This window comes from Onychostoma macrolepis, chromosome 06 (assembly GCF_012432095.1).
Source record: "Onychostoma macrolepis isolate SWU-2019 chromosome 06, ASM1243209v1, whole genome shotgun sequence".
Lineage (NCBI taxonomy): Eukaryota > Metazoa > Chordata > Actinopteri > Cypriniformes > Cyprinidae > Onychostoma > Onychostoma macrolepis.
In genome coordinates this window covers 25,358,693-25,385,176 of record NC_081160.1, presented here as the reverse complement: position 1 = coordinate 25,385,176, position 26,484 = coordinate 25,358,693, and the positions used below count along the sequence as shown (strand labels likewise).

General features: G+C 39.6%; 1 protein-coding gene across 1 annotated transcript in view; it reads left to right on the top strand.

Annotated features, from left to right (window-relative positions):
- Positions 1-26,484, top strand: part of foxp1b (forkhead box P1b) — a 185,116-nt gene that overhangs the window by 157,245 nt on the left and 1,387 nt on the right. Inside the window, 11 exon segments of the mRNA XM_058779593.1 lie at positions 4,613-4,720; positions 9,751-9,838; positions 11,196-11,279; positions 14,325-14,412; positions 14,415-14,528; positions 15,114-15,190; positions 15,906-16,007; positions 18,413-18,534; positions 19,676-19,745; positions 20,279-20,445; positions 24,113-26,484. The exon segment at positions 24,113-26,484 is cut by the window's right edge and continues 1,387 nt beyond it. Coding sequence (XP_058635576.1) covers positions 4,613-4,720; positions 9,751-9,838; positions 11,196-11,279; positions 14,325-14,412; positions 14,415-14,528; positions 15,114-15,190; positions 15,906-16,007; positions 18,413-18,534; positions 19,676-19,745; positions 20,279-20,445; positions 24,113-24,257 — 1,165 coding nt within the window. The 3' untranslated portion in view covers positions 24,258-26,484.

Here is a 26,484-nt window from a genome sequence, read left to right as displayed (position 1 = left end):
AAGGACCAGGCCTGTCTGCTTAGTCCTATTCATCAGGGATTTCCAGTTAAACACCTGGGAGAATGGCACTGTTAGAACGGTTAGATTACTGTAATGAAAATAAAATCTCTTCTTTAGTTTTTAATTATTATGGCAACAGGCCTATTTTAGCGGAATTATGTTCCAAATTATATGCATTTTATTTTATAAATTATTAATTTCATTTATTATTTCATTGAAGATTAAAAAAAAAAAAAATCAATTTTTTCTGATATCCTAAACAAAACTTGAGCGATAGATTTGTCATCAGAACAATTATTCTGTTAATTCTGAATGAATGCATTTTGTGCAGCAGAATGTACATACAGAGCAGGTGATTCAGTACAGTTATATGTACCAGTTGCACAACACAGCACAGCTTGCTAAATACTGTAAAGCCTCTTTAAAGCTCTGACACATAAAGATTTATTTGGAGAAAGCATTGCATCGCTCTGTCTTTAAGGAAGAGATTAATTTAGTTTATAACACATTTGCTTGTTTTCATGTGTTCAGGACTGATCTTTGAACCGCTGGTGAGAAGCCTTCAGGCACTGTGAGCTCATTTATTTGTCTCTCTCTCCCTCTTCACATCTGACTCAGATTTGGCTGATCAAAACCAACGAGTCATTATGAAAGCAATGCGAATAAAAACACATTTAGTGCTGCAAAACAAGCCCTAGCTGAAGGTAAAGGGAGAGTTCACGTAGATGTGTAGCTGCTTTTTTCTACCAGTGTAGAGCAGTATGGAGTTCATGACGGGTTTGCTTAACATGTCAAGGGTTATTTAAACTAGCCATGATGTCACTGATGCTGTGGGGCTAATAGGCACTTTCTTTCTTTCTTTTTCTTCCTTTCTTCCTTTCATTTGTGCCACACAAACAGGTCATGAGAGGCTTGACTCACCATTGATTGTTAGTTTTGACGTTAGCATGTTGCAGTGCATTCTGTGAAGAATTATCCCTTAATTGCTGCATAGTTGTGTGATTCTTCATTTAGAAACCCTTTTGATTTTTTCAGATGCAAAGAAACTTGAGGGGAAGATGGGAAAATATGCAATTCAAGAGTTAAAAACTAGAATGATTTTGTTGTTTGCTTTTGCTTTGAAATCATACTCGAGAACAGAAAAGTTCCCCTAATTGTATAATTACCCAATTGTGCTGTCTAGGTAGGCAGCTCACTGGTTTATTAAACAGAGCCACTCACTCATATGCTACCTTATTCTATTTCTCTAGCTCTTTTTCTCCCTCTCCTCTGAAAGTAACAGTCTATCATCTTGTTTCCTCAAAGTGCATAAACAACTAGTACTCTATCACAACACCATGACTCTTTTGCGCCATAGCAGGCTTGAAACGCTCAAAAAGACATGTTGGAAAACTCACTGCTTCACTCCCTGCCTCTCGCTCTGTGTCAGAGATTAAAGAAGATGTCAACAGCAGTTTAGCACCCATGCCATGAAGAAGGCATTTTGTAGACTGAGTAACTCAGATCTGTCAGAAAAAGGGAGCAGGTGATCACCCCTCTCTCTTCCGTCGGTTAGCTGACGAATTAGTGCTGGAAATGCATCCAAATCATTACTGTTCGAATGCAAAAGCACATTAAAGAGACAGTGCTAATAACTTAGCGCTTTGATGATTTTCTGTGTAGCATTAATATCCATGTAGTTTTATTAGCAAACACGTGCTCCATCACTACACCCTACGGGGCCTCCAAGAAAACGTACCACTGATTTTTACCATTTTTAATCCGTAGGAGCTCCGTTTCTTGGAATCCAAGGTTATGGGTGGAAGAAATGAAATGTGGACTTATCCCTTACACACAAACGTTAATGAACTTTTAATTGATGTGGTTTTCCCAAGTCCCTCTTGTCGTGAAACAGGCGGGCGGCTGTGCGCTGATGGACTTGCTCTGCCCTAGCTCTCTCAGATTGGTTTACCGCCGGGGTCTTAAGCACCGCGCAGGCCGTTTCATGTGTCATATAAAATCTGGCCAGTCGCTGCGACGCCTGCAACTAAAACCTTAAGTGCATCCAGCGGCATCATTCACTGTCTTTTCACTTCCGTCTTAAAGGAAGGAGAGAGAAACTCAATCACTTCGTACATGTTTAGACACGATGCTCCCCTGCTTTTAGCAGCCTCCATCGGCTCCCACTGGTGCCTGCACAGAGACAACCACCTCATGCACACCCAAATATGATAAAAGCCTTCGACGTGTCAGTCCACCCGACCCATTGGTACTCAGATAAGGGACAAAAAGCACTCACGAACCTGTGTGAACCTTTCTAAGGTGATTGGAAATGAGGTATCTGGTCTAACCAAAGCCCAACATGCCCATACTATTATTTTATTTTATTTTATTTTATAAAAATTATTTTCGGCATCTGGGACGGGTTTAAAAAATATACAGATGCCTTCCATTTCAGCAGTTTTCAGTTCTCTTAATTGGAAGGGAAAGAGTATCACCCTGTTTGAGTCGCCCCACTTCGTTCTCCTCCCAGAATCCTTTAGGAATGCTACACTCGGGGGAATTAAAACCCAGACAATTTGTTTTAAAGAGATAAATAATCAGATTTGCCCCCCTAAACGAGCCCCTTAACCTCGCTTTTAATTGATCTTCAACTCTGCAAATGATAATTAAAACATTTTGGGGGGGTTGGGAGGGGACGTTTGGTTGGGCATACTGTAGAGGATTGAGTCGGGGGTCTGGGGATTTGCCAGTAGACTTCGAGGAGGAGTGCATCTTTGATGATTTCTCCCCACATGAAGACGTGAGGCAGAGTAATAGTGTTGTGACAAAGTGCTCAGTTCCTGTCTGAGCTCTCCAGACGTCAGACCTCTCTCCTCTTCGTTAGGATGGCAACGATGATACTTAGGTGCTCGGTGCGTGATAATACGATCCTAAACCATAATCTAATGAAAGATGATAGGACAGAGCTGCGCTGCCTCACAGGAAAGCATTTAGGCTATTGCTGTAAGAGCCGATGAAGGATATAAATGCACATGTGGTGGTGTTTATGATGCGCTGGGACTTTTTTTAATTACCTTTTTACTTTTAACCTTGAATGCAAAGCAGATGGCACCTTTTTGCTTGTTAAACGATAATTTAAGTTTAAATACAAGTCTATCTTTGTGTGGCTGTCTTATTTTTAAATGAAGAACTGGAAAAGTTACCACGCTTACACACTTCTACAGACAGACAAGATCACGGACAAGCTTTCGACTCTTTGTATTTGTTGTTTTTTGTACAGAATGAATGAGGTCAGTGTAGAAAGAAAACCCCTGGTGTCTGTCAGTCTTCCTCTGAGTTGTCGTTTAAAACAGTTTAGTCATCCATTGTTCAAAATGAGCTTTGTTTCCTGAATCACAAGCCCTTAAGCTTTTCACAACTCAACTCTTATTTATATAGCTTTAGCCAATGTCATAATGGAATTAAAACAAGACGTGGCATGGCATGTTTCTTGCTTAAAAAGCAAATAGATTCAACATACGATGTTTTATTAAAAATGAAAACAGTTGCCCTAACGTGTTCATGCATACATTTTAGTTTAAATTTGTTTGTTTTTTACATAAAATACAAGATTATTGTCTTGAAATTGGTATGCTTTGTCTTGCACTGACAAAATCAATTATTTCTGTTTATTTTAATCTTGCATTGATAAAAAATTACTATTTTACACCTTTTTTTTTAAAGGTGTATAATAAACTTTTATGATTTTATTTGTGTTTGTTGCTAAATATTACATTATTTCATAAATGTAATCTTTTTTTCTTGTGTTATTAAATCCTGATAATTGAAGCTATTGAGAGTTTGTGGTTTGAATAGGCCTAACCTTTGTGTCGCATTAATTCAGCTAGATTTTAAATCCAACAAATGCCAGTACATTCCCTTCTGCAGATAAACTGTTGAAATTAAGAAAAAAAGTAGGTGGATCTTTGCTGCTAAGCTATATTGTGATTGCGGTGTAGTTCATATGAAAGCGTGCTGCACTGAGCTGTTGACGACCCTGTGCAAGCGGATAAATTGATAACAGGTGGGGTGTGTTTACTGTTTGCGCTTGGCGGGAGCAGGCCAGATGGATTTGGGAGCTTCCTGTTGTGGGAAACACTTGTTGCTCCAGGTGGACGGCAGGGGCCACGGTTCAGTGGTCAGGGCTAAAGGACGTGCTGTCTCTTCGAGCCTCGTGCTGCCCTGATCAAAGCATTCCTCTGTGCGCATCAGAGGAGACCCATAATTGGCTATTGATTGGCCAGCACCGGGCAGCTCATGCACTGTGATAGGCTGACAACTCCAACTATGCTGAAAGCAGAGATCACATGGTTGCACTGATCACACACTTCCTGTAGAAGTCAGTGGTCATGTGAGAGTCAGTGCTGTGTCAATAAAACAACACGCTGCAATGGTTTTTTGTGCTGAAGGGGAAGGTTTCTTTATTAGTTGTCATATTTTAGTGGATAAGCCATTAATATTACATCAAGCAGTATTATAGAGATTAATTACTCTTTAGCCTCTTTCATAAAAGTCCAATGATGCGTGGATATGTTGTGCATCAAATATTTGCCGCCTTGCTATCACACTAATTTGTCTTTTCTTCTTGTAGATCAACGTTGGATGATCATTCTCCTCACAGTCACCCTCTCTACGGTCACGGCGTCTGCAAATGGCCAGGATGTGAAGCTGTGTTTGAAGACTTTCATTCGTTTCTAAAGTTAGTATCTCACCCACACCCACACCTGGAATTTAAAAAAAAAAAAGAATGTGTACAGATTTCCATTTGGAAATACTCTTTTGGAATCGGATATAGAATTAGTAATTCAGAACCAATTTTAAAGGATGCTAATTGGATTTTTTTTCTCTTATAGGATTCTAACTGAAACTAAAACTAAATCTCTTAGAACATGTTAGACTAGTAAGATTACCAGCAGGATAAAATTCCCAGTTGGGACTAAGAACCAATATGAATCAAAACACCCTGTAGGAATTTTGGAATATCCAGTTGGATGTTATTTGATTCTTAAAGGATTCCTATTTGATCCCATTGGGATTCTTAAGAACTATGTGTTATTAAGGATCCTAATCTTTTCATTTCAAATTAGAATCTTTTTTTTGTGTGTGTTTTGTTGGAATCCTATGAGAAAATTTGCATTTGGTTCTGTTGGGATTATTTCTAAGTCCATATAAAATTCCAAAAGGAATCCTGTGCACATTTCTTACTAAATGTTTCACTAAGATTTTGTATGCTCTTATAAAAAAATGAACCTAGTGTCCCGTTACAGTATTTTTTCATTCCCTTTCCTGGTCTTTTTTTTCCCCTCTCTCTGTGTGGGCTGGGTTCTTGACGTGGGTGTGTGGTGTGCTGCTCTTTGCCTGCTCTCTGTGGTGTGGTTTTCCTCAGGGTTCTGTGCTGCCTGCGATAACTGCAGTCCCCATGGTGATTACTGACACTTTGTCCCAAAACAAACACATGGGGATGTTTATCTACGGTGGCCCACATTCTGAGACTACAGCGGGTTTGCCCTTGTCTGCCTTTTTACAGACAAGAAGAAGAGATCTTCTAGTTCTTTCCCTCTCTCTCTCTGTCTGCGTCTCTCCTTGCTTTTAGAAGCGTCTGATTCTGAGGGGTTTTTTTATGTGGCATATAGTGGAGATCTGTAGCAGACCAAATTCGATCTGCATCACATACACAAGCACCGCACTGGTTTTTAAAGCATGTGCACTCTGACTGTTGCATTGGTTTTATCTGGAAACAGTGCCTGTTCACCTGCCCGCTATGTATCAACTCAACTGAATCAAGCTCGACCCGTCCATGCTGTTAAAGTCCAGTCTATACTGGCCAACACACAGCTCCACACTCCCTAAATAACACCTAAACCCAAGATCAGGCTAAAGGTGCACGGTTTACACAGCGTTCATCCTGATCCCTGCTCTGAGGAAGACCTGGTCTCACTTAATCTCCACTATGTGTGTGTTTGTGATGAGATGATGAAAACATGTGTCGTGTGGCAGCAGATCAGTGAGTGTGTGTCAGGCTGGATTAGTCCCATTCTAAACAAGATATGACTCTGTTCCATTATCCCGAGTTCAAACTAAAGCAAGCCCGACTCAAAAACCTGAGACCAAAAAGGAGAAAACGTGTGGTAAGCAGAACCACAGCTGCACTCCGACCAGTTTTTTCAGTCTTGTGTGTGTTTATTTTATTTTATTATTTTCCACCTCTGTTTCTCTCAGGGTCGTAGCTCATGGGCTTCTCTTACCAGTTTATTTGAAGCCATTTTTAAAACCAGCCCAGGCTGTGTAAACAATTTTGCAGATAATAACATTATCTGTCTCCAATCTGTGTTTACCTGTGAAGAAAAATGTAAAGAAGTGCATTCGCTCTATCCTCCGAGAGCTTAGAAAGAACGTGTGCTGCCCTGGAGTTTCTAAACTGCGGATCTGTTACGGTATGTTTTTGGATTGCGGTTCACATCGTTGTCTTTTTTTCTATTGGCCAAAATCATGATTTTCTTTTTGAAATAAGAGAAATTAGCATTTCAGAGCTGAAAACGAGCTCGAGAGCGAGAGAGAAGTGCTTTCTTTAAGTACACTCTGCAATGTTTACACAAGTGTTTTTATCATGGCAACATCTTGTTTACTTTTCTTGTCTGCCCTAAACTGCTTGGAACATGTTGAGAAAACATTTGGAGACTCTCTACAAAGCTGCTTTTGTAAAAAGCGAGGCTGGGTGAGAGTTCAGCTGGCAGGCTGAAGGTGTTAACCGTCCATGCGCTAAACATTCCCACATGTACATCCTCCACCCGACGGGCCCGAAGAACCATAAACAGAAATCGGGGAGTAAATTAGCTGGATGATAAGAGTTTTCTGGGTAGCTAAAGACGGGCGCCTGGGGCGACGTGGCAAGGAACGGTGAGAGATGCGCGCTAACGTCACATGGATCTCCACAGGCCGAGCCAAAGGCAACAACCAATGACGTGCGGCAATGTTGTTTTAAACTATGCGGATATTTATATTTATGATGTCTTTTAAGGGAAAACATCTCATACCTAGTCGTGCTGGATAATAACATTTCCAATAAATAAAAAAGGAAGCATGATAAACCAATGTGTGTTTTTCCAGTGGGGCAGGAAGGTTTATAGAACAGCTTGGGACGCCTTTACAAGAGGTCAAGGGCATCCATGACCTGGGGTATCTGAAAGGTCAAACTCAGTAGTGCTGCCATCTAGTAGCACTAGGACGTCCTGTGTGTGAGTTTCGGTATTTATCTTGTACTAAAATTCACTTTGCACATTGTGATTTGCATACAGTTTCTACAATATTAGTCTTAGAACTGGTTTCTGCTTACGGTTACCTTTCGCAAACACGTGTGTTGTACTTCCCATCCTGGAAAGTGTGTTTACCCATCAAAGACAAGCAGTGTGAGTAAATTAAATCAGTAGATAAGCATAATTCTTTCACGTAATATGAGAAGATAAGGAAAAACAGACGGATGTTTGGCTATTGAAACAGCTGCGTGTGTTTGGGAATAAACAATAGTTCGTCCAGCCGTCCCTATAATAGAAAGACCTTTCAGGGCGTCAGCCTGCCAGAGCATCATTAAAACCTGGGCTAAAGGACAGCTAGCTTCAGTGATATGTAAAATGCTGACTGTTTAAGTAATGTCTATTTAACTTGTTTTATTGTGGCCATTTACATTAGGGGCTGTCATCCTGCCAGAAAGCTTTTAAACAGCCTTCGTTTGAAGTCCAGAAAGTGACACATGCCAGCGCTCATAGTCTCTCCCGACGTCAATTCTGCCGTTCTCCGGAGCTCCTCTTGTCCAGACACTCTTCCGAGAGGCTGCATTAAGGGCCATTTGAATATTTCATTTCCTATTAATTATGCACTGTGACTCTACATGTCATTAGAAGGAACGGAGGAGAGGACGGGGAAAAAAGAGAAACGTCCACTGTAACAAAGGATGAAAAGCGGTAGCGGGGGCGCGCGGGGTGCCGCGAACTACGAATTCCAAAACATGTCACGTCCAGCCGCGTTCATTGAAAATGCGAGACGCCCTGTACCTATTTTATCTCTCCACAAATGAAAACTGGGTGGTTGTTTTGAAATGTTTACATGATCCCTCTTCAACCTTCCCTGACTTCAAAAGCGGCTTGTTTTTAGTTGATTAATGTTGGAAACCAGAACAGACGCAATATAGTTTTAAACAAGGTGTGGATTTAGCGAGGCCATGTTAAAACACTCGCTGTCCCTAATCCTTGTTATTTTTATGAAACGATCAATTCAGAATGTCTTTAAAGGCGTGTTCACGCTATGTCAATGTTCAAAAAGACGCGTGGTATTTATGTGCTCATTCTGAAGGAAAACAGAGTCCGTTTTGACGCACGTTTAGATCATTTCCCTTTCAAGGTTGAGTGCTCCACTTCCGAAGTCAAAATCGCTCTCCGTCACGAGTGTTGTCGAGTGTGTTTTCCCCACACGTATTTTCAGCCGTGCTCGTATGTTGTCTTTATTCTTAATAATGGCGCCGCTGCCATCATGTCACGCCACCTCGGCAAATTTATTAGGCCATCAACATCAGTTCTGGCTCCCCTTGTCTCGGCCCCTGCTCAGGTCTGGGCACGACACTTTGATTTGCGGCGGAGGACAGTAAACGTGCATTTGGGAAGACGAGCACGTGGAAAACGCTACTGTTCCGTTCCACCAGCCTCTGCCTGGTGACAGTGACCTACATGGTCAGCGAAGATGCGATATAATTTATGATATATGTAATATATTGGATCCATTAGCAGGCATAATGAAGTAGTGAAATGAAAGGGTATTTGTGAAATCAGTTCAAACATCCTGCACGGATTATGATTAAATGATTAATGAAATGCCCCTGCATAAGCATTTTCAAACCATAATTCATGCGAGGGCTGATAAAAATCCTCCAATCATATTTCCTTCACTCGTGAGTCTTATCTCCACCATTTTCTATAAATCACTGCAAAAAAAAAAGGAGAGGTAAAAAAAAAAAAAAAAAAATAGGAAAGCTTGGCCCACTTTGCCAAGGCCAGCTACTTATTTAGATTAGTTATAAACGTGCGGGGGAGAAAAAAAAAAGGTCTTGGCGGTATAAAATAATCATGCATAATTATATTCATAATTCAAGTTTATGACAGATTCCATCTCTTTTCTCCTTGTTGTCCTTTGCCTTTTTCCTCCTGGCTTCATTTGAGTTCTCTTAATCTAGATGACATAATTAACTGCAGAAGCCACCGAAAATAAGAAGAATCCATTTAATTTTAAAAGCTGGGAGGGTTTGCGGAGCGCACGTCTGCCAATTTACAATATCGTTTTTTCACCTGAGTTTGGCGAGGCGCTTCTCTCGTCTGCTCAACTTGGTTTCTGTAGGTTTGCGTGGAAACGGGCAGTTCGTGAATTATGCATGAGACGTGTAAAGAGCGCTTCTATTTCCGGTAATGCAGAGATCTTGTTAGAACACTCTTCATTTGTGTTTGGGGAATTTGATATTTGTGGATGTGTGGACATTGGCTTTATTTACTTTTTATCATTTTAGTTTGCGCGTATCTCGGGCCATTTTCACTTTTCCAATATGGAGAAATAAATGACTGCCCTGCAGAATGTGCAGATAATGTAATTCAATATTTTACCATGAAAGTTTTATCAAATGTTTAATAGATGGCTGTAAAATATGGTACTAAAATGAAGGCTGCTCTCTCTCTCTCTCTCTCTCTGTAGACATCTGAATAATGAACATGCCTTGGATGACAGGAGCACGGCACAGTGCAGGGTACAGATGCAAGTAGTTCAACAGCTGGAACTGCAGGTAACGTCTCATTTCTCCTCATTCGTCCCTTTTTCTGGCTTTTACAAAGTTTGCTTCTTTTCTCTCTCCCTTTCTCTCTCTCTCTCTAGCTCTCTCCTCTCACTCATTTGCTCTCAAGTAGCAGCTCAGAGATAGAGGAGGGAGGGATAAAAATGAAATTATTTTGTACATTTGTGAGTAACCAGTCATTAAAAATGTGTTATGTTCGCATGACAGCCAGGCAAAGATATATGGAGTGCCCTGGGGCTAACTCCACAAGATAATTACATTTCCAATTTTACTGGGTTTTAAAGTCGTTTATGACTTTTAACTATTTGGCACCACAATAAAACACTTTGTGAAAAAATCCAGGCGTACCAACAATGGTGGGTGAGCTACCAGTCATTTCAGTGAATTGATTGACTCATTTTGTTTATTGTATTGCATTGCTTGTTAATCCAAATTAATCGTGACATACACTCAGTGAATGGCACCACAGAGATCGGGATGTATGGAAAATGAAGGAGAAGGGATATGGATACTCTCTTAGATTCAGGCAGAGAGCATTAGAAAGTGCCGGAGTTATTGTGCAGTGGTTAACACAATGAACTATGGTGCTCATGCAGGCTCTTTGAGGTCAAATCCAGCTCAATATTTTTGATCAATATTTTCATCTCTTAATGTGTGCAACACCTTTATTCATGCCAGACAATTTCACCCCAGGCATCAAAGTGCAGTGATCATTCTCTATCTGCATGTTCATCTGTCCATACATTAGCCATTTATGCTCTATTCAAATGCTTGCTAGTAAAAATAAAATTAGTCTTTTATGTCATGATGCCAATAAATTCTTTACATTTTTCTTCAATACTGCACCAAAGGAGAGAGAAAGGGCCACACATATAGATTCAGAAGTAGTAGCAGCTGAGAGGAGCAGAACTGGGCTGGATTGCCCCCCAAATGATCATAATCCTAAGTAGATTTTAGAGATCATTACTGCCAATGCTATTTAGGCTTACAGTGTTTTGGGGCAATGCAGTCTAGATCAGTGTGTGTGGAGGTCAGAGAGGTCCTCTAATGTTTAATGTGGATTCACTTTGGCTGAAGTAACCATGACTGAAGGCTAGAGCTTGTGTGTTCATTTTCAGTGGCTAATAAACCCTTAGGGTTGTGTCTCTGTATCAAGTGTAAAGGTCATATTTTGAGTACATGTATGTCAAGACTAATCATATGTTTGTCAGATGTCCTTCCACAGTGGGTTAATTTGGTTTACTGATAACTGAGAGAATGTTACTCTAAAATGCAGTTAAAAAGGTCGGAATCATTTCTCTTTTTAATCATAATTTGTATGACTTTTTTCCTGTTTTTCTCATTAAAGTTAGCGAAAGACAAAGAGCGTCTTCAAGCAATGATGACTCATCTTCATGTCAAGTCTACAGAGCCCAAACCCGCCCCACAGCCAGTGAGTATAGCACTCTTGACATCTCAGCATCTTGACTCATGTCCCAATTTGCATACTGTCTGTAAATAGCATATGAGATTAAATTTAGTGCACACCAACTGATAGTATGTTGAAAATAGTATGCCAAATGTGCATAGATGATATACTGTATTTTCTCTGGTGGATTTTTAGAGTGTGTATGTGCATGCTTTGGTGTTATGCTGGTCACAGCTCAGTTGTTTGTCATTCACATTTTCGCTTTTCTTGTTAAAGAAAGTTGTGCAAAAATCAGTTTTTATATAAATAAAATTTTAAATGAAAAATGCAAATGTTAGTCATTAGTTCTAATACTTGCATACTTTACAAACTGAAATATGGAATTTGTGCAGTTCTTTTCAAATTGGATGCACCACGTTGCACCTCTTTTCTCACATTCCTATTTAAGAGTTTCCAACATTGTTGGAACATGTTTTAGGTTATATCTTTTCGTAAAGATAAAAACATATCCCTCAGAAATTTTTACTATAATTAATGGAGAACAAGTGTTCACAAACCATTACAAAAGTTAAAATTGATCATTGATCGGTCACATTCTCTTCTCTCTTCAGTGTGCTGAGCACGCTGATCATTTATTTACTGCTCAGGGGCCCCGTGGTGCTCAGGAGCCCAGAGACGGTGTCCTGGGATGGCGGGTGACAATAGTTCATTCAATGGAGCTTTGCTTCTGTCACATGCTGATTGTTTGGATTAGCATTTGTACAGAGGTATCTGACACAGCGAAGCTCGTGTATGAAAATTGGTCTCAGATACTGATAGTGTTGTTAGCCTGCTACCTCTCCCCACGGGACTGAGGGGAAGCAGTTTGTAATGGAGAGGAGGACCCTTACAAATAAATACTCTTTTATGAGGTGTACTGTATGCTTTATTATTAGAAGTCTTTATTTAATTTTACAATGATAACTTTGAAATAATTAGAATATGTAGTGCAGTGAAGTCTTAGTTGAAATGTGTTTACAGATTCCATTTAGTGACGTTTTACTCAGCAACATTGTTGTACTAAAAGCCTTGACATTTATTTAGCAAATTTGGTCATTTACTTGGCTAATGTTGGAATGTGTGTTTAGTTTTAAATTCACGTTTTTACTCATAAACAAATGAGATGTTTTTGCGGTCTGATATTCTGCTCATTAATCTCGCCCCAGTAACATTCATATTTATCAACAGCTCATTTTAAAAGAGATTTCGCCTCAGGCCACAGTTATTTATGTGTTTGTGCGTGCACATGTGTGTCCACAAGTTTACGAACGAAGGTGTCACTAAGCGTTCTCATCAGCAATCTGACCTTTTCATTGTCCATAATTAAACTGCAGATTTTTTGTTGTTGTTGTTGTTGTTGTTTGTTAAGCTTTTTTAGCAGCTTGTCTTCTGTTTCCAGCTTGGCAAGTCAAAGCCCGTATAATTAGATCACCAATTACCATTTAATTATTTTCCGTCTGAAGTCTCATTTTGTGGATGTACTGGAGAGCACCCAAATGGTACAGGAAAACAAAAGGAGGGCCATTCACCTTCTTAATAAAACCAAAAAAACCTCTATATTCTAATTCTTCTAAATATATCATTTTAAAGCTATAATTTTTCATTAAAACATTGCTTTCTATACAGGAGCATGGTATCATTACTGGTACTATATGGTGTATTTTAGCACAATTGGATTTATTTATTGACCAATCAGCATCTAGGACTAGAACTATCGGTTTTAAAATAAAAATGTATAACACTGAGAGAAACCAATTAGCAACAAAAAAAGCAAAAAAGGTTAGATAGGCATGAAGACAATGGCATGTCAAGGATGAAGCGTCTGTCAGCCCTCAGATTTCTTTATTATGTACCTGTCTATCAAACAGAGCATCTGTATGGTAATGACCGTTAATAGGGTGTGTGGTAATTGCGTGGCCTGCGACGTATCTGCGTGGCGGGGGGTTAGATGTTAAACACTGTCTGTTGGTTTTCACTCGCTTCGTCGCCGTCTGCACTGTCAGCAGCGCCATTATAGAGCAAAATTAGACATCTGATACCTCCAAAGCAATTGACAGCCTTGACATTTCATTAATTTGCTCACCCAATCTGTGGGCGATTGTGGCGCATGACGAAAAACCCACCTCTGCGTGCCCTCTCGTTGTTTTTTTTCTTTGCCCCTCTCTGTTTGTCCTTGCATTCGTCGCACAGTTTCCCTCGTCGTAGATGGCAGTCAAAGTCATGTTTAATTTGGTAACAAGGCCTCCTTTGGCAAATTAGCAATTAGAACAATTTGGTGAGGGGAAATATGTATATGTGTCATTAGCTTTTTTCTCATCTCCTACAAATTAATAGCAGGAGCATCGGGTCAGGCTCGCATTTTCCACTCCAATAGAAGAGGAAATGTGACACTGACGACTCAGCGTAGCTGCTGGAAGCGAGATTGCACCTTAACTAACCCGCTGGTTAATTAGTTTACCTTATAGCCATTATTACTAGCCCCCCACCTTGTGCCACTTGATAAGGGAGGAAGAAAGTGTTTCTCTGGAAACTATTTCTCCTGAAGAACCATCTTATGCCAAACCATCGGGCTGATGAGGGTCATTCAGATGTGACGTTTAATCGTAGTATCACCCCTGTAAGTAGCCACTAATTAGGGTCCTTACAATACAATTTGAGGCTGTAATTAGTGTAGATTGACCTCTCTCTGTCTGCGGCTTATTAGGAGCCTCTTAGGGCTCGGTGAGAAACTCATTCCATCAGCCAGCAAGACTGCTACTGCCGCCCGAGAGCAAAAAGAGCGAGCAAAGCATTCTGGGAGCACGCCAGCAGACCAAACAAAGAGGCGACCGGGGGATGTGCGCTATTTGCTCACAGAATGATGGACGCTGAAAGCGAAAGCATGGTGTTTACAAATATTTACAAACCAACATGCCACCAATGCTCCTCTGCGGTGCAAAGATTGATTGGATGGTGTGTTAACAATTAGCATCCGCAGGCATCAGCCGTGACTAACAATGCTGTGCCCTGTTTTCTTTCTGTTCTTTTCAGCTGAACCTGGTTTCTAACGTCACCCTGTCCAAGACGGCTCCCGAGGCCTCGCCGCCCCTCAGCTTACCCCAGACGCCCACCACCCCGACGGCCCCCTCACGCCGCTCTCACAAACCCACTCCGTTATCACCCCCACCAGCCTGCACAGTGTCGGTCCCATGCGCAGACGCTACTCGGACAAGTACAACATGCCCATATCTCCAGGTACATACAGATTGCTCGGAAGCTTCATTGTAACATACAATGCATGAATCGTTAGGATCAGTGGGTAAATCTTACGAAAATATGTGCACGTCACATTTCACTGTAAAATAAAAAATATATATATTCAATTACTTTTTAAAATTATTCATTCAAATAATATATTGAATTTAACAGCTATATTAAATTTATGTTTTGCCTAAAGAAAAAAACACTAATTTTAGGACCATTTTGATGGCGAGTAAACACATTTTTTCCCACAAATTCTCATTACTGTAATACGTCTGTGTGTGTTCTTTCTTTTTTTTTATTATTATTTTGTTTTTGTAATACTCATTATTCCCAGTGTTGATTTTCATTAGATTTTATATTACTGTATTTTACTACTGTCATTCAATTATTTGTAAAAAAAAAAAAAATAATAATAATAATAATAAAATAAATAAATGAACATCAGTACAACAAATACTGCCATGTATAAATACTTTAGAATTTTAAATAGCATATCGTTTAATGCAATGTAATGTAAAATGTGACCAGGTTTCTTTAGTTCAGTTCTTAATATTTGTGTCTGGTATTTGTGAACAGATATTGTCCAGAACAAAGAGTTCTACATGAATGCTGAAGTACGACCTCCTTTCACATATGCTTCGCTAATACGACAGGTAAGAACGCAGCCACATTTGCATCACACATTTAACCCACCTACTGCATCGTAATTGATCATCTACACTTTAGATTTTCCATGTGTATAACAGTATGTTTGCAGTATGACTATTCATCGATAACACAAACTTCTTTAAAGTCAGACCCCTAAACACCCTCTACCACAGCCGTTAAATTTCAGATGCAATTTAACAGCAGAGCTCAAGATTAGCCATCTGCAAATGAGCGTGAGAGCACTTGCTGTTCATAGAGGGGGCAAAAAAAGCCCATATATAACAATTGCTTTTGATTAAGTATTACAGCCAATGTGATTATTACGGAATTCATTTCACACAACAGTAGGAACGGGGCGTCTTTGAGATGCCCAGTCAATTATCAGGCCTGAACCGGTAATCTGTGATCACACGGGCATTAATCTGGGCCCGGGATAATTGCCGCTTTATAATCTGGCAATATAATTTTTTTTTCTTGTTCTGGTCGTTTAGCGGAAAAGGATGTACTCAAATTGGCACATTTGCATAAGGAAGCGTTCAGTAAACAAAGTAGCTCCTATTTGAGAACGGAAGAGCGTGGAGCTGTTTTACATGCACCCTCAGATCAACTTTAACTTGACATACCATGTGCATCTCACTTTGTTTTTGCTCCAGGTTTGAACGGAAATGGAACTGCTTTTTGCTTATCAGCATTTGTGTGTGTGTGTGTGTATTTTTCCAGGCAATACTAGAGTCGCCGGACAAACAGCTAACACTAAACGAGATCTACAACTGGTTCACGCGAATGTTTGCGTATTTCAGACGCAATGCAGCAACATGGAAGGTGATCTCACAATTCCTGTTTTCTATTTCCTGCTTTCACTAATGTATAATGAATCTGACTGAATAAAAAAACATGGAATGAGGTAGAAACTAAAAAACCAAAAACTTGATTGTTGAAGATGTATGGAGGAACTATTGGGTTCACAATAACTCCTGGCAATACAGAATTCAGTGCACACCTCTCTTATTGGACCACACACACCTCTCTTATTGGACCACACACACTTCCTTGCTCATGACAAACATATATGAATAAAGCAAATACAGTGGGATCCAAAAGTCTGACTACATTATAGATCTAAATCAAGTTTAAACCTAGACATAAAGTTTTAGAACTTTAAAAAGAAAAAAAGAACAAGATACATGGGGAAAAAATAAGAGTAGATGGTTTCAAAGTCACAAAATTAAAGCAAGTATGTGACAGACGGTCAAGTTCTTGCTTTCAAACTGAAATTCATGTTTTTTATTTTACTTATTCAAATATAATGCTGTGATTAAAAGAAGAAATGAATAATGCAAAACAGAAATATTTTCACTAGTGTTATCAGACATTTAGACGCCACTTTATAATTTAGTTCTGTAAACAAACTACTACTGACAAACATATTACTGTTCCCAGATATTAAGATATCATAACATAATGAACATCATAAAAAAAAAATCTGAATTATTCCAAACAACACCAGAGATACAAACAGAAACCATGTAAAAATTGGTGTAATTGATTCTATTTCGCCCCAATGAAATTTAGTCAACAAGTTCAAATTACCCAGAGAAAGTATGCTTTTTTTCCCCAGCTATGATTTATTTCACTTAATGGTCCTTAGAAGTTTCTGGAAGAGACCCTCTCTTCATTTGGATTTATTTTGAAAGTGTTTTTTGGTTTTCTCTGGAATAATTTCAACCTCTTTAAGGGGAAATCTGGTCATTTGAGTAGGATGTTTTCCCCTGGCAGAGTTTGTTGAACATTGGCATTTAACTCAAGCGTTTTCAGTTTCCGTTTTTGAAGTGAGGCAGAAAATGATGAACTATCTGTGACTTTTACCAGAGCTGAATGATAAAGCACCAGAGTGACAACACCCACACAGGCCTCTATCAATCAATGACGGCTTTATTTACTAAATATCACCCGCGTGTTGTACAAATGGCCTGATGAAAGGGTAATTTATAAGAACGCAACAAGCAGAGCATGTTAGAATTACATCCCTTCCCCTCATTGTTCAGCTACAGTGCTAAAGTCATAACTGCCAAAGAGTCATGTTTATCAGACTGTTTGTGCAGTCTGGAATTTTGTTGGTAGTCCAAGGTGCTGCTTCAACTGGCTCTTGATCAGTGCATTTCTTTGTGTAGGGAGTGTTTTGGAAAATAGCAACTACTCTGCAAAAATTGAAAGAAAGAAAAAAAAAATGATACATTTCTTATTCACTCACCAAGTCTGTATTTATTTGATCAAAATACAGCAAAAACAGTAATTGTGAAATATTATTACACTTTTCTATTTAAAATGTAAATTATTACAGTGATGGCAAAGCTGTTTTTTTTTTTTAGCAGCCATTACTTCAGTGTCACATGATCTATCAGAGATCATTCTAACATGCTGATTTGGTGCTCAAGAAACACACTATTATTATCAATGTTGAAAACAGTTGTGCCACTTTTAGAAATGTTTAGAAAGTTTGGATAAATAGAAATTAGAAATTTATTTGAAATGGAAATCTTTTGTAAGATTAAAAATGTCTTTACTGTCACTTTTAATTAATTTAATGCGTCACTACTGAATAAAAGTATACATTTCTTTAAAATAATCTTATTGATATTAAACGTTCAACAGTAGTGTATATTAAGTGAGATCTAACTTCAAAATATCTAATAAACACTGTGGGGTAAACATGGTTTTTGAAATACTGTCTGAAAACAAGTTTTAATAGGTTGCTTTTGAGGTAAAATGATCTTGTTTTAAAGATGTCTAGATAATTTTATTAGAAATTTTTATTAGATCCTTAAAGTTCACTCAAAAATGAAAATTCTGTCATTATTTACTCACCAGTATGTCGTCCCAGACCTGTATGACATTATTTATAGAACACAAAAGGAGAGGTTTTGAAGAATGTCCTTGATGCTCTTTCAAGCGCCGAATAAATACCATAAAAGTCTGGTTTGAGTGACAAACAGACCCATATTTAAGTCATAATTGCCTTCCTTTCTTAGCTGTCAAATTTCAAACTCCACATTGGGATTATTACAATATGTGTGATAATCAGTGTCATGTAAAATCATGAGTAAATGATGACAGAATTTTCATTTATTTTTAAATAGAAATGTATGCAACTTAACAATACAAGAGAATGTGGGTTCTATAAAAAAATGTGTCTCATAGCCCTTCTTTTTCTCTCACACCAACTGCAGAACGCAGTGCGGCATAACCTTAGTCTTCACAAGTGTTTTGTGCGGGTAGAGAACGTTAAAGGGGCGGTATGGACCGTCGACGAGCTAGAGTTCCAAAAGAGAAGGCCGCAAAAGATCAGCGGGTAGGTGTTCCAGCGCCACCCCAAGCAGCGTGGCTGACCAAACCCGTGTCTCGTGGTGTTGATGGATGGGCTCCATGTCATTGTCTCTGTGCTGTGCCGCCCATTGACCCCCTGCTAGCTTTAGCGTGCGTCTCTGTGCCCGTATGTGAGTTATGTGCTGGCTGTGTGCACCGTAACCCCTAGTCGCTTGTGCCTATCCATTCATTCATTTCATATCCTCTTCTCTATCACTGTCTGTCTGTCTGTCTGTCTGTCTCGCTACATCCGCATCTGGCTGCTTGCTGCCCCTCTCCCCCATCCCAGGGTGCCGTGCGCACCAATCTCTCGCTGCATAAATGCTTTGTAAGAGTTGAGGATGACTTTGGGTCCTTTTGGACCGTAGACGACGAAGAGTTTAAACGCGGCCGCCACATACAACGAGGTCGCCCCAGGAAGCCTGCGGCCGGCGAAAGCTGTGATGAGCTGCTTGTACAGTAAGCACCGCCCTCTGCCCCGCCCCCTTCCTGCATGCTCCGCCTCTCTGTGTTCGCTCATCCTGTATGTAGCCTTTCATATCTTATGCCTTTGTCATTTCTGTTTTTCATAATATATGAAATGGCTTGTGTGAGTGTCATTTGATTGTATAATAATATGTGATGTTAAAATAAAGACAAATTCACGTAAACTCTGTTCCAAAACACGCTTCCTTGTTATCTGTGGTCTACATAGGATACTTGTAGTTCTTACCCTCATTAACACTGTTTTTTTTTGTTTTCAAATGAAAGTTCATAATATTGGGATTCACCATGTAGCTGGTAGGCTTATAACTCTTTAACAAATACTTTTAAAAACCATTTTGGAAAAAAGAATGTGAAAAATTGCCCAAAACAAGCACAATCTTACAATCTTAGAAGCTAGCATTATTATTTTGGAACAACCTTTTCACTGGAAGCAGGCAGCTAGTTTTGGGACAGAATTCTAGTGTTAAACAGCTTTTGATAGTTTAGTGCCGTCTATTGATTTTACTATTGAGTTTCGTTGGAAATCAGATTGTACTCTAAATACTGACTTCAGTGTAAAATCAATCTGTTCAGTAGACCGGTGACAGTATGACTCGTTTCTGTACTGAACTGAATGTGTGTTTGTATTGTTGTCTTTACAGAAGTCCAGCTCTTGTAAAGAACATCCATACCACTTTGGGATATGGTCCCGCTCTTTCTGCAGCCTTCCAGGTAAAATCACAATCTTGCAGCATCCAATCCTCATACATATTATTTATATGGTTTTATTTATTCATCTATTCAGTTGCTGCTCACATCCACTCATTGACTGTACAATATAGTATTATTTTGTGCACAGTTGATGAAGAATAGCAATAAAGCTTTCTAGAAAATTCAGCTGGTTTATATGATGACAGTCTTGCGTGACACAACTTCAATTTCCACGATGCCCTTGTGGTGCTATGAGGATGCAAATATAAAAATAAGTAATTATCAAGTACACACTCTGCATTCTTTTCATTTCATTTTCCTGTCTTTTTTGTGTAAAAACTGTCTAAAAATTATTACATTCTGGCTAAATTCACTTGAACACACATCATGTCATCATTATGGCTTTAAAAACGCCTAAATGGGACCTAAAAGGAATTGAAGTGTGCAAATGAATAAAATGGTTATTTATTTTGGATGAGCTGAAGGCCACTGAACGCTCCTAATGTTTTGTAGGAATTGGTCTCACCAAGTTCATCTCCTCCATTCTGTTTTAGGCTTCAATGGCAGAGAACAACATACCTCTATACACTACCGCTTCCATCGGAAGTCCCACTCTTAACTCGCTTGCCAGCGCCATCCGAGAGGAAATGAATGGGGCCATGGACCACGGGAACAGCAACGGTAGTGACAGCAGCCCTGGACGCTCGCCCCTGCCAGCTATGTGAGTGGCTCACGTCCCACCTTCGTAATGTGTGTGTGACTGAGATAAGGGCGCGAGGTAAAGGGAGATGTCCAGGAATCATTAGGCTCACGCGCGTGCAAGGCGACGCTTGTGCAGCTTAGGTGGTGGAAATGTTTCACCAGGTCACTAGGAGTTGAAAATAAGTCTTGGAACGCACAGTAGGGTACGATGTACATTACAGTAGATGTTTAGCCAACCGTGAAATTATATAGTAAACTGCAGTTTACAGAGGAAGCAGGAATTGTGAATGCAGTCTTAGAAGGAAACCCCACCTTTGGCGGGTTTCTACGTTGGGGGAGCTCGTAAAGCAAATAGTGTCTCTCCGTGTTATTTCGAGAAGTTGTTTCTAAACTCGCTTTCATTACGGGTCAATAGTGTGCGGCGTACTACGCTGAGTTCCTCCCTAATTATTGCCTCCATTTTGTTTAAATATTTACAAAAGTGGTGAATAGAAGATGACAGAACTGACCTCCTTTTTCCAGCCAGACCGGACTCGCAGCACGTCCGACAACTCTGCGAGCCGTCGAGAGTAAAACAACGAAGGGAGGGGTGGGGGGTCGTAATTAGCCTTCGACGAAACCGCTCCAAGATTTCCATGTAGCTGAGCTGCGGTCGGGGCTGGAAACCACAGCTCCCCATACACTTGTTGTATGGGAGGGACCGCCGTGTTGTTTGAAGCTTAAAATAATACGGTGCAGACAACATGGTTTCCAGATGTCGGAGGACAGAATGGTGATTTGTCGCTCGGCGAGATTTATTGCAGTTTCTGTGAAAAATCAGCAAAATCATTTCTTTTAAAAAAGCAGTGCGGTAATGAACTCGTGAGAGAAGTGCTAATGGCAGGTAACATAGCTGCAGGCCTGCCCCATCCGCAGGATACAGAGAGACAGGATGGGTGTGCTTGCTCTGAGGCGTCTGCCTCTCACCTCTCCAGGCATTTGCCGACTTAACGCACTCAAAAGCAAAGATGTTGCCCCAAACACGAGCCGTACAAAGTGTGAGAATATACGAGCATACATAAAACATTAACATAAAACGCACTGAGCTTTATTAAGTTAACCAGATTTATGGATCATGTTATCAAGGGCATCGCGTTTCAATTTCGGTGAATAACTTTTTCGCTAATAAAACAATTTTGTCACTTATAGATGAGGCAGGGAAAGCTTATTATTTTCAAATGTTCAAGCAGGTTATATCTTTAACCTTTCAATGCAACAATTCATGAGTTATTTATAATTGTAATTAAAATATCAAGCATGTATGGCCATGATTACAAATGGATATATTCAGAATATTCGAATTAACATCATTTGTTTACATTATCTGAAAAAATGAAATACTTTATTTTATTCTAGACATGGTGCCATGGTAATACATGTATTTTACCATGGTAATTCCATTTCTATGAAGTATGTTGGATTACCATGTACCACCTTTTTTTTTTTTTTAGTTTTATTCCTTTTGGATGCAAATGCAAAAAACACAAAACACCTTTTTCTGAAATCAAATATAAATTCCATCTTTCAAGTCGCATTTTATGAGTTATTTTGAACTGTGTAATCGAGCTAATCTGTCAACTATTAAAATGATTACATAGTATTGCTGGCCCAAGTATATAATTATTTCTGTCTTAGCATGCTACGAGGTAAACCAGCCCTGTAATTATGAGGTAAACACTCGAGTACATTGTTAATATAAGCGCTATATACTAGCTTTATTGTTTCTGTATTATACATTCTCTTATGATTCAGAGTCACAGTTAATAACATCTAACAAATGGGCTTCCATAGCGTCTGCACCTGTATGTATTGTTGCAGATGCCTGCAATCAGATGCTTCAGTCCTAATTACATTGAAGGCTAAAGCAGAGTGCAGCTCAGTTGCATATTAATAACAATTTCATGTTTGCCCTCCAGCTAGAGATTGAAAACCGGAGGCCATGGGATACATGGAGACGCTTTGATCTAAAACCGATAGAATGGCGAGAGTTTTCTTATTATTCACGCACAAAATATGATAACTCATTAGCATGGCTGCTTTCTTAACAATCGTGGAGAGAGTAGAGGTTGTTTGGGGGGGGAAATAGATATTGTGGCTAATTACATTTGCCAAACATGTCTTAGCGAAAACCTATAGTTTGCCATGTGAGACTAATTAACTTAAAGGCTCTGCCACAGCTGCTTCTAATGTTTATCCTTTTATTCCTTTCGGTTTTGGTCGTCTTCCCCGGTAGAGTCAGCGCTCGCTCATTGGCACTCTATTTCTGCAGTGTTTCTGTAATGAGAAATTTGGCAGATCTCATCTCTGTGGACAATCCTGTGCCCAGACTGTGGGCCGGGGTTCATGTTTTGCCTTGTTTACAACTGACAGCGTTATTATTCTTGTAAGGGCTCTGTTTCTTATCACAGCCGTTTGTGTTGGGCCCCGTCGTCAGCGCCTCCCCCCTTCCCCTCTCGTCTCGCACGCCTCCAAACACTGCTTTTCTTCCCCTTATTGACACTTTGGTTAGAAGTTGCATTAATTTTGCGTGTATTTAAAGCGTACGCCGCGCTGTCTGGTCACCGTGTTGTGCGGCTGTGTTTTTTTTTCCACGCTTGAAGTTGATTAATGACGGAACCTTGTGCAGGGTCGTCCTCTAGAGACCCGCCTCACAGGTTGTGCATGTTAACGAGCGAGAAGAGAAGCGCGCGGAGCGGCACTGATCCGACGCCACCGGGAAGCTGACAGGCCGTCCGCTCGCTCGCCGCAGTCCATTCTCTCGTCGCCACGTCGCACGTTGTTAATCTCCCTCATTTATCAATTCAAAGTGAAAACCCTGTTGTCAGGCCAGCTGTGGAAAATAAAGCCGGCAGGTATCCCGGTGCTGGAAGAACTGAAAGGGAAGTGGAGTTATCAGGAGCGCTGCTGTGCCGCCTCTGTTAGTCTTTCATTATAGAAACAGCTGGTCGTTACACTAGTCCTTTTTATTTTTTAGATATTTAACCAGAAGATGGTAGTGGCTGCACTGATACAATTATACTGTACATATTGATATGTTATAATTTTTTTTTAAATGTATTGTTACGCAGAGCCCTGCCCTTGACTTGGGGATAAAAATATACTTATGCCCACAAACCAACAATTCGTTCCCACAAATTAAGAATTTGTCCTCTTGTTTTATTAATCAGTTCCCTCGTTTTAGTTCAATCGTGGCCACAAATTAAAAATGTGTTCCCTCGTTTTAGTAATATGTGTCCATGCTGTACTAATTCGTTCCCTCATTTTGATTTTAATTAAAAAAAGGGAACAAATTTAATGTGCGGGGCTCCGTATCTAGGTACTGTAGATCCATGTATTAATGTTTTTTTGTATTTTTATTGTTTTTTGTTTTTTAAAGCATTTTTATAGACCTCACCCAAAACTGAAAAACAATACTTCAAAGCATCAGCTCAAAAAGTCAAATTAAAGGAAAGAAAAATAATTATTTTTTATTTATTTTTATTATTCTCATTTTTTAATGTATTAATATATATCTTATGTATATATAAAAAAAATATTTTAATGTTAATAATATTTTTTATATTATTATAGATTTTTATTTTGATAATGGAGGTTTTTGTTTTTTTGTGAAAATATATATGAACATTCCTATTCCGTTTTATTGCCAGGCATCATATCAGCGTAAAAGAGGAGCCACTGGACCCCGAGGAGCACGAAGGTCCCCTTTCCCTTGTGACGACAGCCAATCACAGTCCAGACTTTGACCACAACAGAGATTACGAGGACGACCACGGTCACGAGGACATGCTGTAAGCCTGGTTTCTCCCAGGTCCTCTGCAAGAAGAGGCCATACTAACTGCGGTCACCTGCGAGACCACTCCAGATATAGCAAGCCCAAGACTGGATTCACAATCCTCTTGTTGACAGCTATTAAAATGTTCCGATTTACTCTTAGTGCCATTAAAAACGAAACAAAATACAAGATAAGAAAATCTATTCCATTTGGAAGTATTTTTGATTTGTTTCTACTTTTCGGTTTAAAGACGAGATGTGTAAATTTGTACTCATCTCCTGATGAAGAGACGTTTGGTACTGGGCCTGCTTCTACTTCCTTTTGGCAAAAGTGTCACTGAGACCAGAGCGGACATGAAAACACAGCTGAGAAAGACTCATAAACACTGATCACGAACTCTCACACACACAAATCATTAGCGCTTCGATGAGCGTGCCACTCACAGTGTGCGTGTACGTATGTGACTTTAATTCATTGTCTCTGCCTTCAGATCTTCTCAGTCGTCATTTACTCACCCTTATGTCGTTCCGAACCCGTGTGACTTTCTTTCTTTCGTGAAACACAAAATGATTCTTTTGAAGAGTGAACTCGGTTGCTTTGAAAGCGAATGCTCTCCCTAAGAGTGAACGGTGAGCGAATCAATCTTTTGAGTCGGATCTTTTTAGTGAATCGGTTGAAGTTAAAAACAAAGCTGACTTATTCTCGAGTTCAACTCACCGACTCAAAGGGAAGTATTTCAGTGAATGGTGGCTTAGATTTTGGTTTGCTTTTTACCCAAATTTATCTACAACTTCACAAGACTTGGAATATAGGAAAACAATATGGATCCCCTTTATGATGCTTTTATGTCACTCCATGCCGCATTAATTGTAATTGCATGAAAAAGAGCAGCTGGTGCACTCTTTAAAATGTCTTCTTGTGTTTTTACAGATAAAGAGAAAGTCGTACAGCTTTCGAACAACATGATTATGACTAAATGACAGAATTTTCATTTTTTTTAAGTGCACTATTCCTTTAAATTCACTGTCATCGCAGCTGGAGGATATCTGTCTGGTGTTTTGAGGGTTCCTGGGCAAATAATTTAAATGTAGTGTCCTCTCATTACTCTGTGCGTTAGCTATATATCCTTTTTGTTGGGTTTGTTTGTTTTGGTAACTGATCAGACCTCATGAATAATGACGTGGAGTTATGGTGTGCTTAGCACTGGATGAATGTTAAGGCTTCTCATGCTCTCTTTTTTTCGCTCTTTCTTTCCTTTCGAAATTGAAACAGAATGTCGCATTACCGTGTAGTATTTTTCTGTCATTTGTTCCTAGCGTTTCGGATCGCCACTTTGCAGTCACATTGCCCTTGCTTGCCGACACACACACACACACACACACACTCTCTCTCTTTCTCTCTCTCCCGCTTATGAAGTCCATCTGCAAATGCACTACTCGTAATGAAGGCTCCCTCTCCACGCACCAATGAAGTTTAATTTTCACGTGGAATGAATGACAGAGAAATCAACGCAGGTTAACGTTTATCGTTCTGAAATTATACTTTCAAAAATCCCCTTTTGTGGTGATGCATGTTAGCGTCAACCAAATCGCTGATCGAAACCATCATTTGTATTGCAAAATGAAATGTCAAAAAATGTTGAAATAAGCACCAGGGAGAGGATTGTTAGACAAAAGCTAATCGAGATTCCTGAACGTTATTGTCGGCATATATGAAACTTTTTTTTTTTTTTTGCCTTTTTATTCAATTCTGTCATTTCAAAGACTGTCTGGATGACTTTAAACTGCATTCCCTCTAGTTTCAATATCAGTTTCACCACATCAATGACCGGCTCAGCCTCTGTTATTAGACATGATAATAATTACACACGGTATAAACGTTAAAGGGATTATGAACTGAGGCTGATGGCACAGCCCATGACCACTGAGCATTACGGCACTGGAGCAGCCCACTATGACCATTCGCTTCTTGCCACAACACAATTGTTTCTGACGGGCTGTTTCCACGCAGGCCATTTGAACCCGGAAAGCAACTCCGAATTGGAAGCTGCTGTCGCCAGCTAGCTTAGATTGACATTTTGGGAACAGACTTTAGATTAGGCTTCTACAAACCGATTGCGTTTTGTTTTTCGAATGACTGCAAGCAACCACTTTCTGTGTTCTTATTTATTACTTCCATTTTTATTGTCAGTTTGTTTTTGCTTAAGTTGATGTTTATGTCTCTTATCTGTGACTACCAAAGATACAA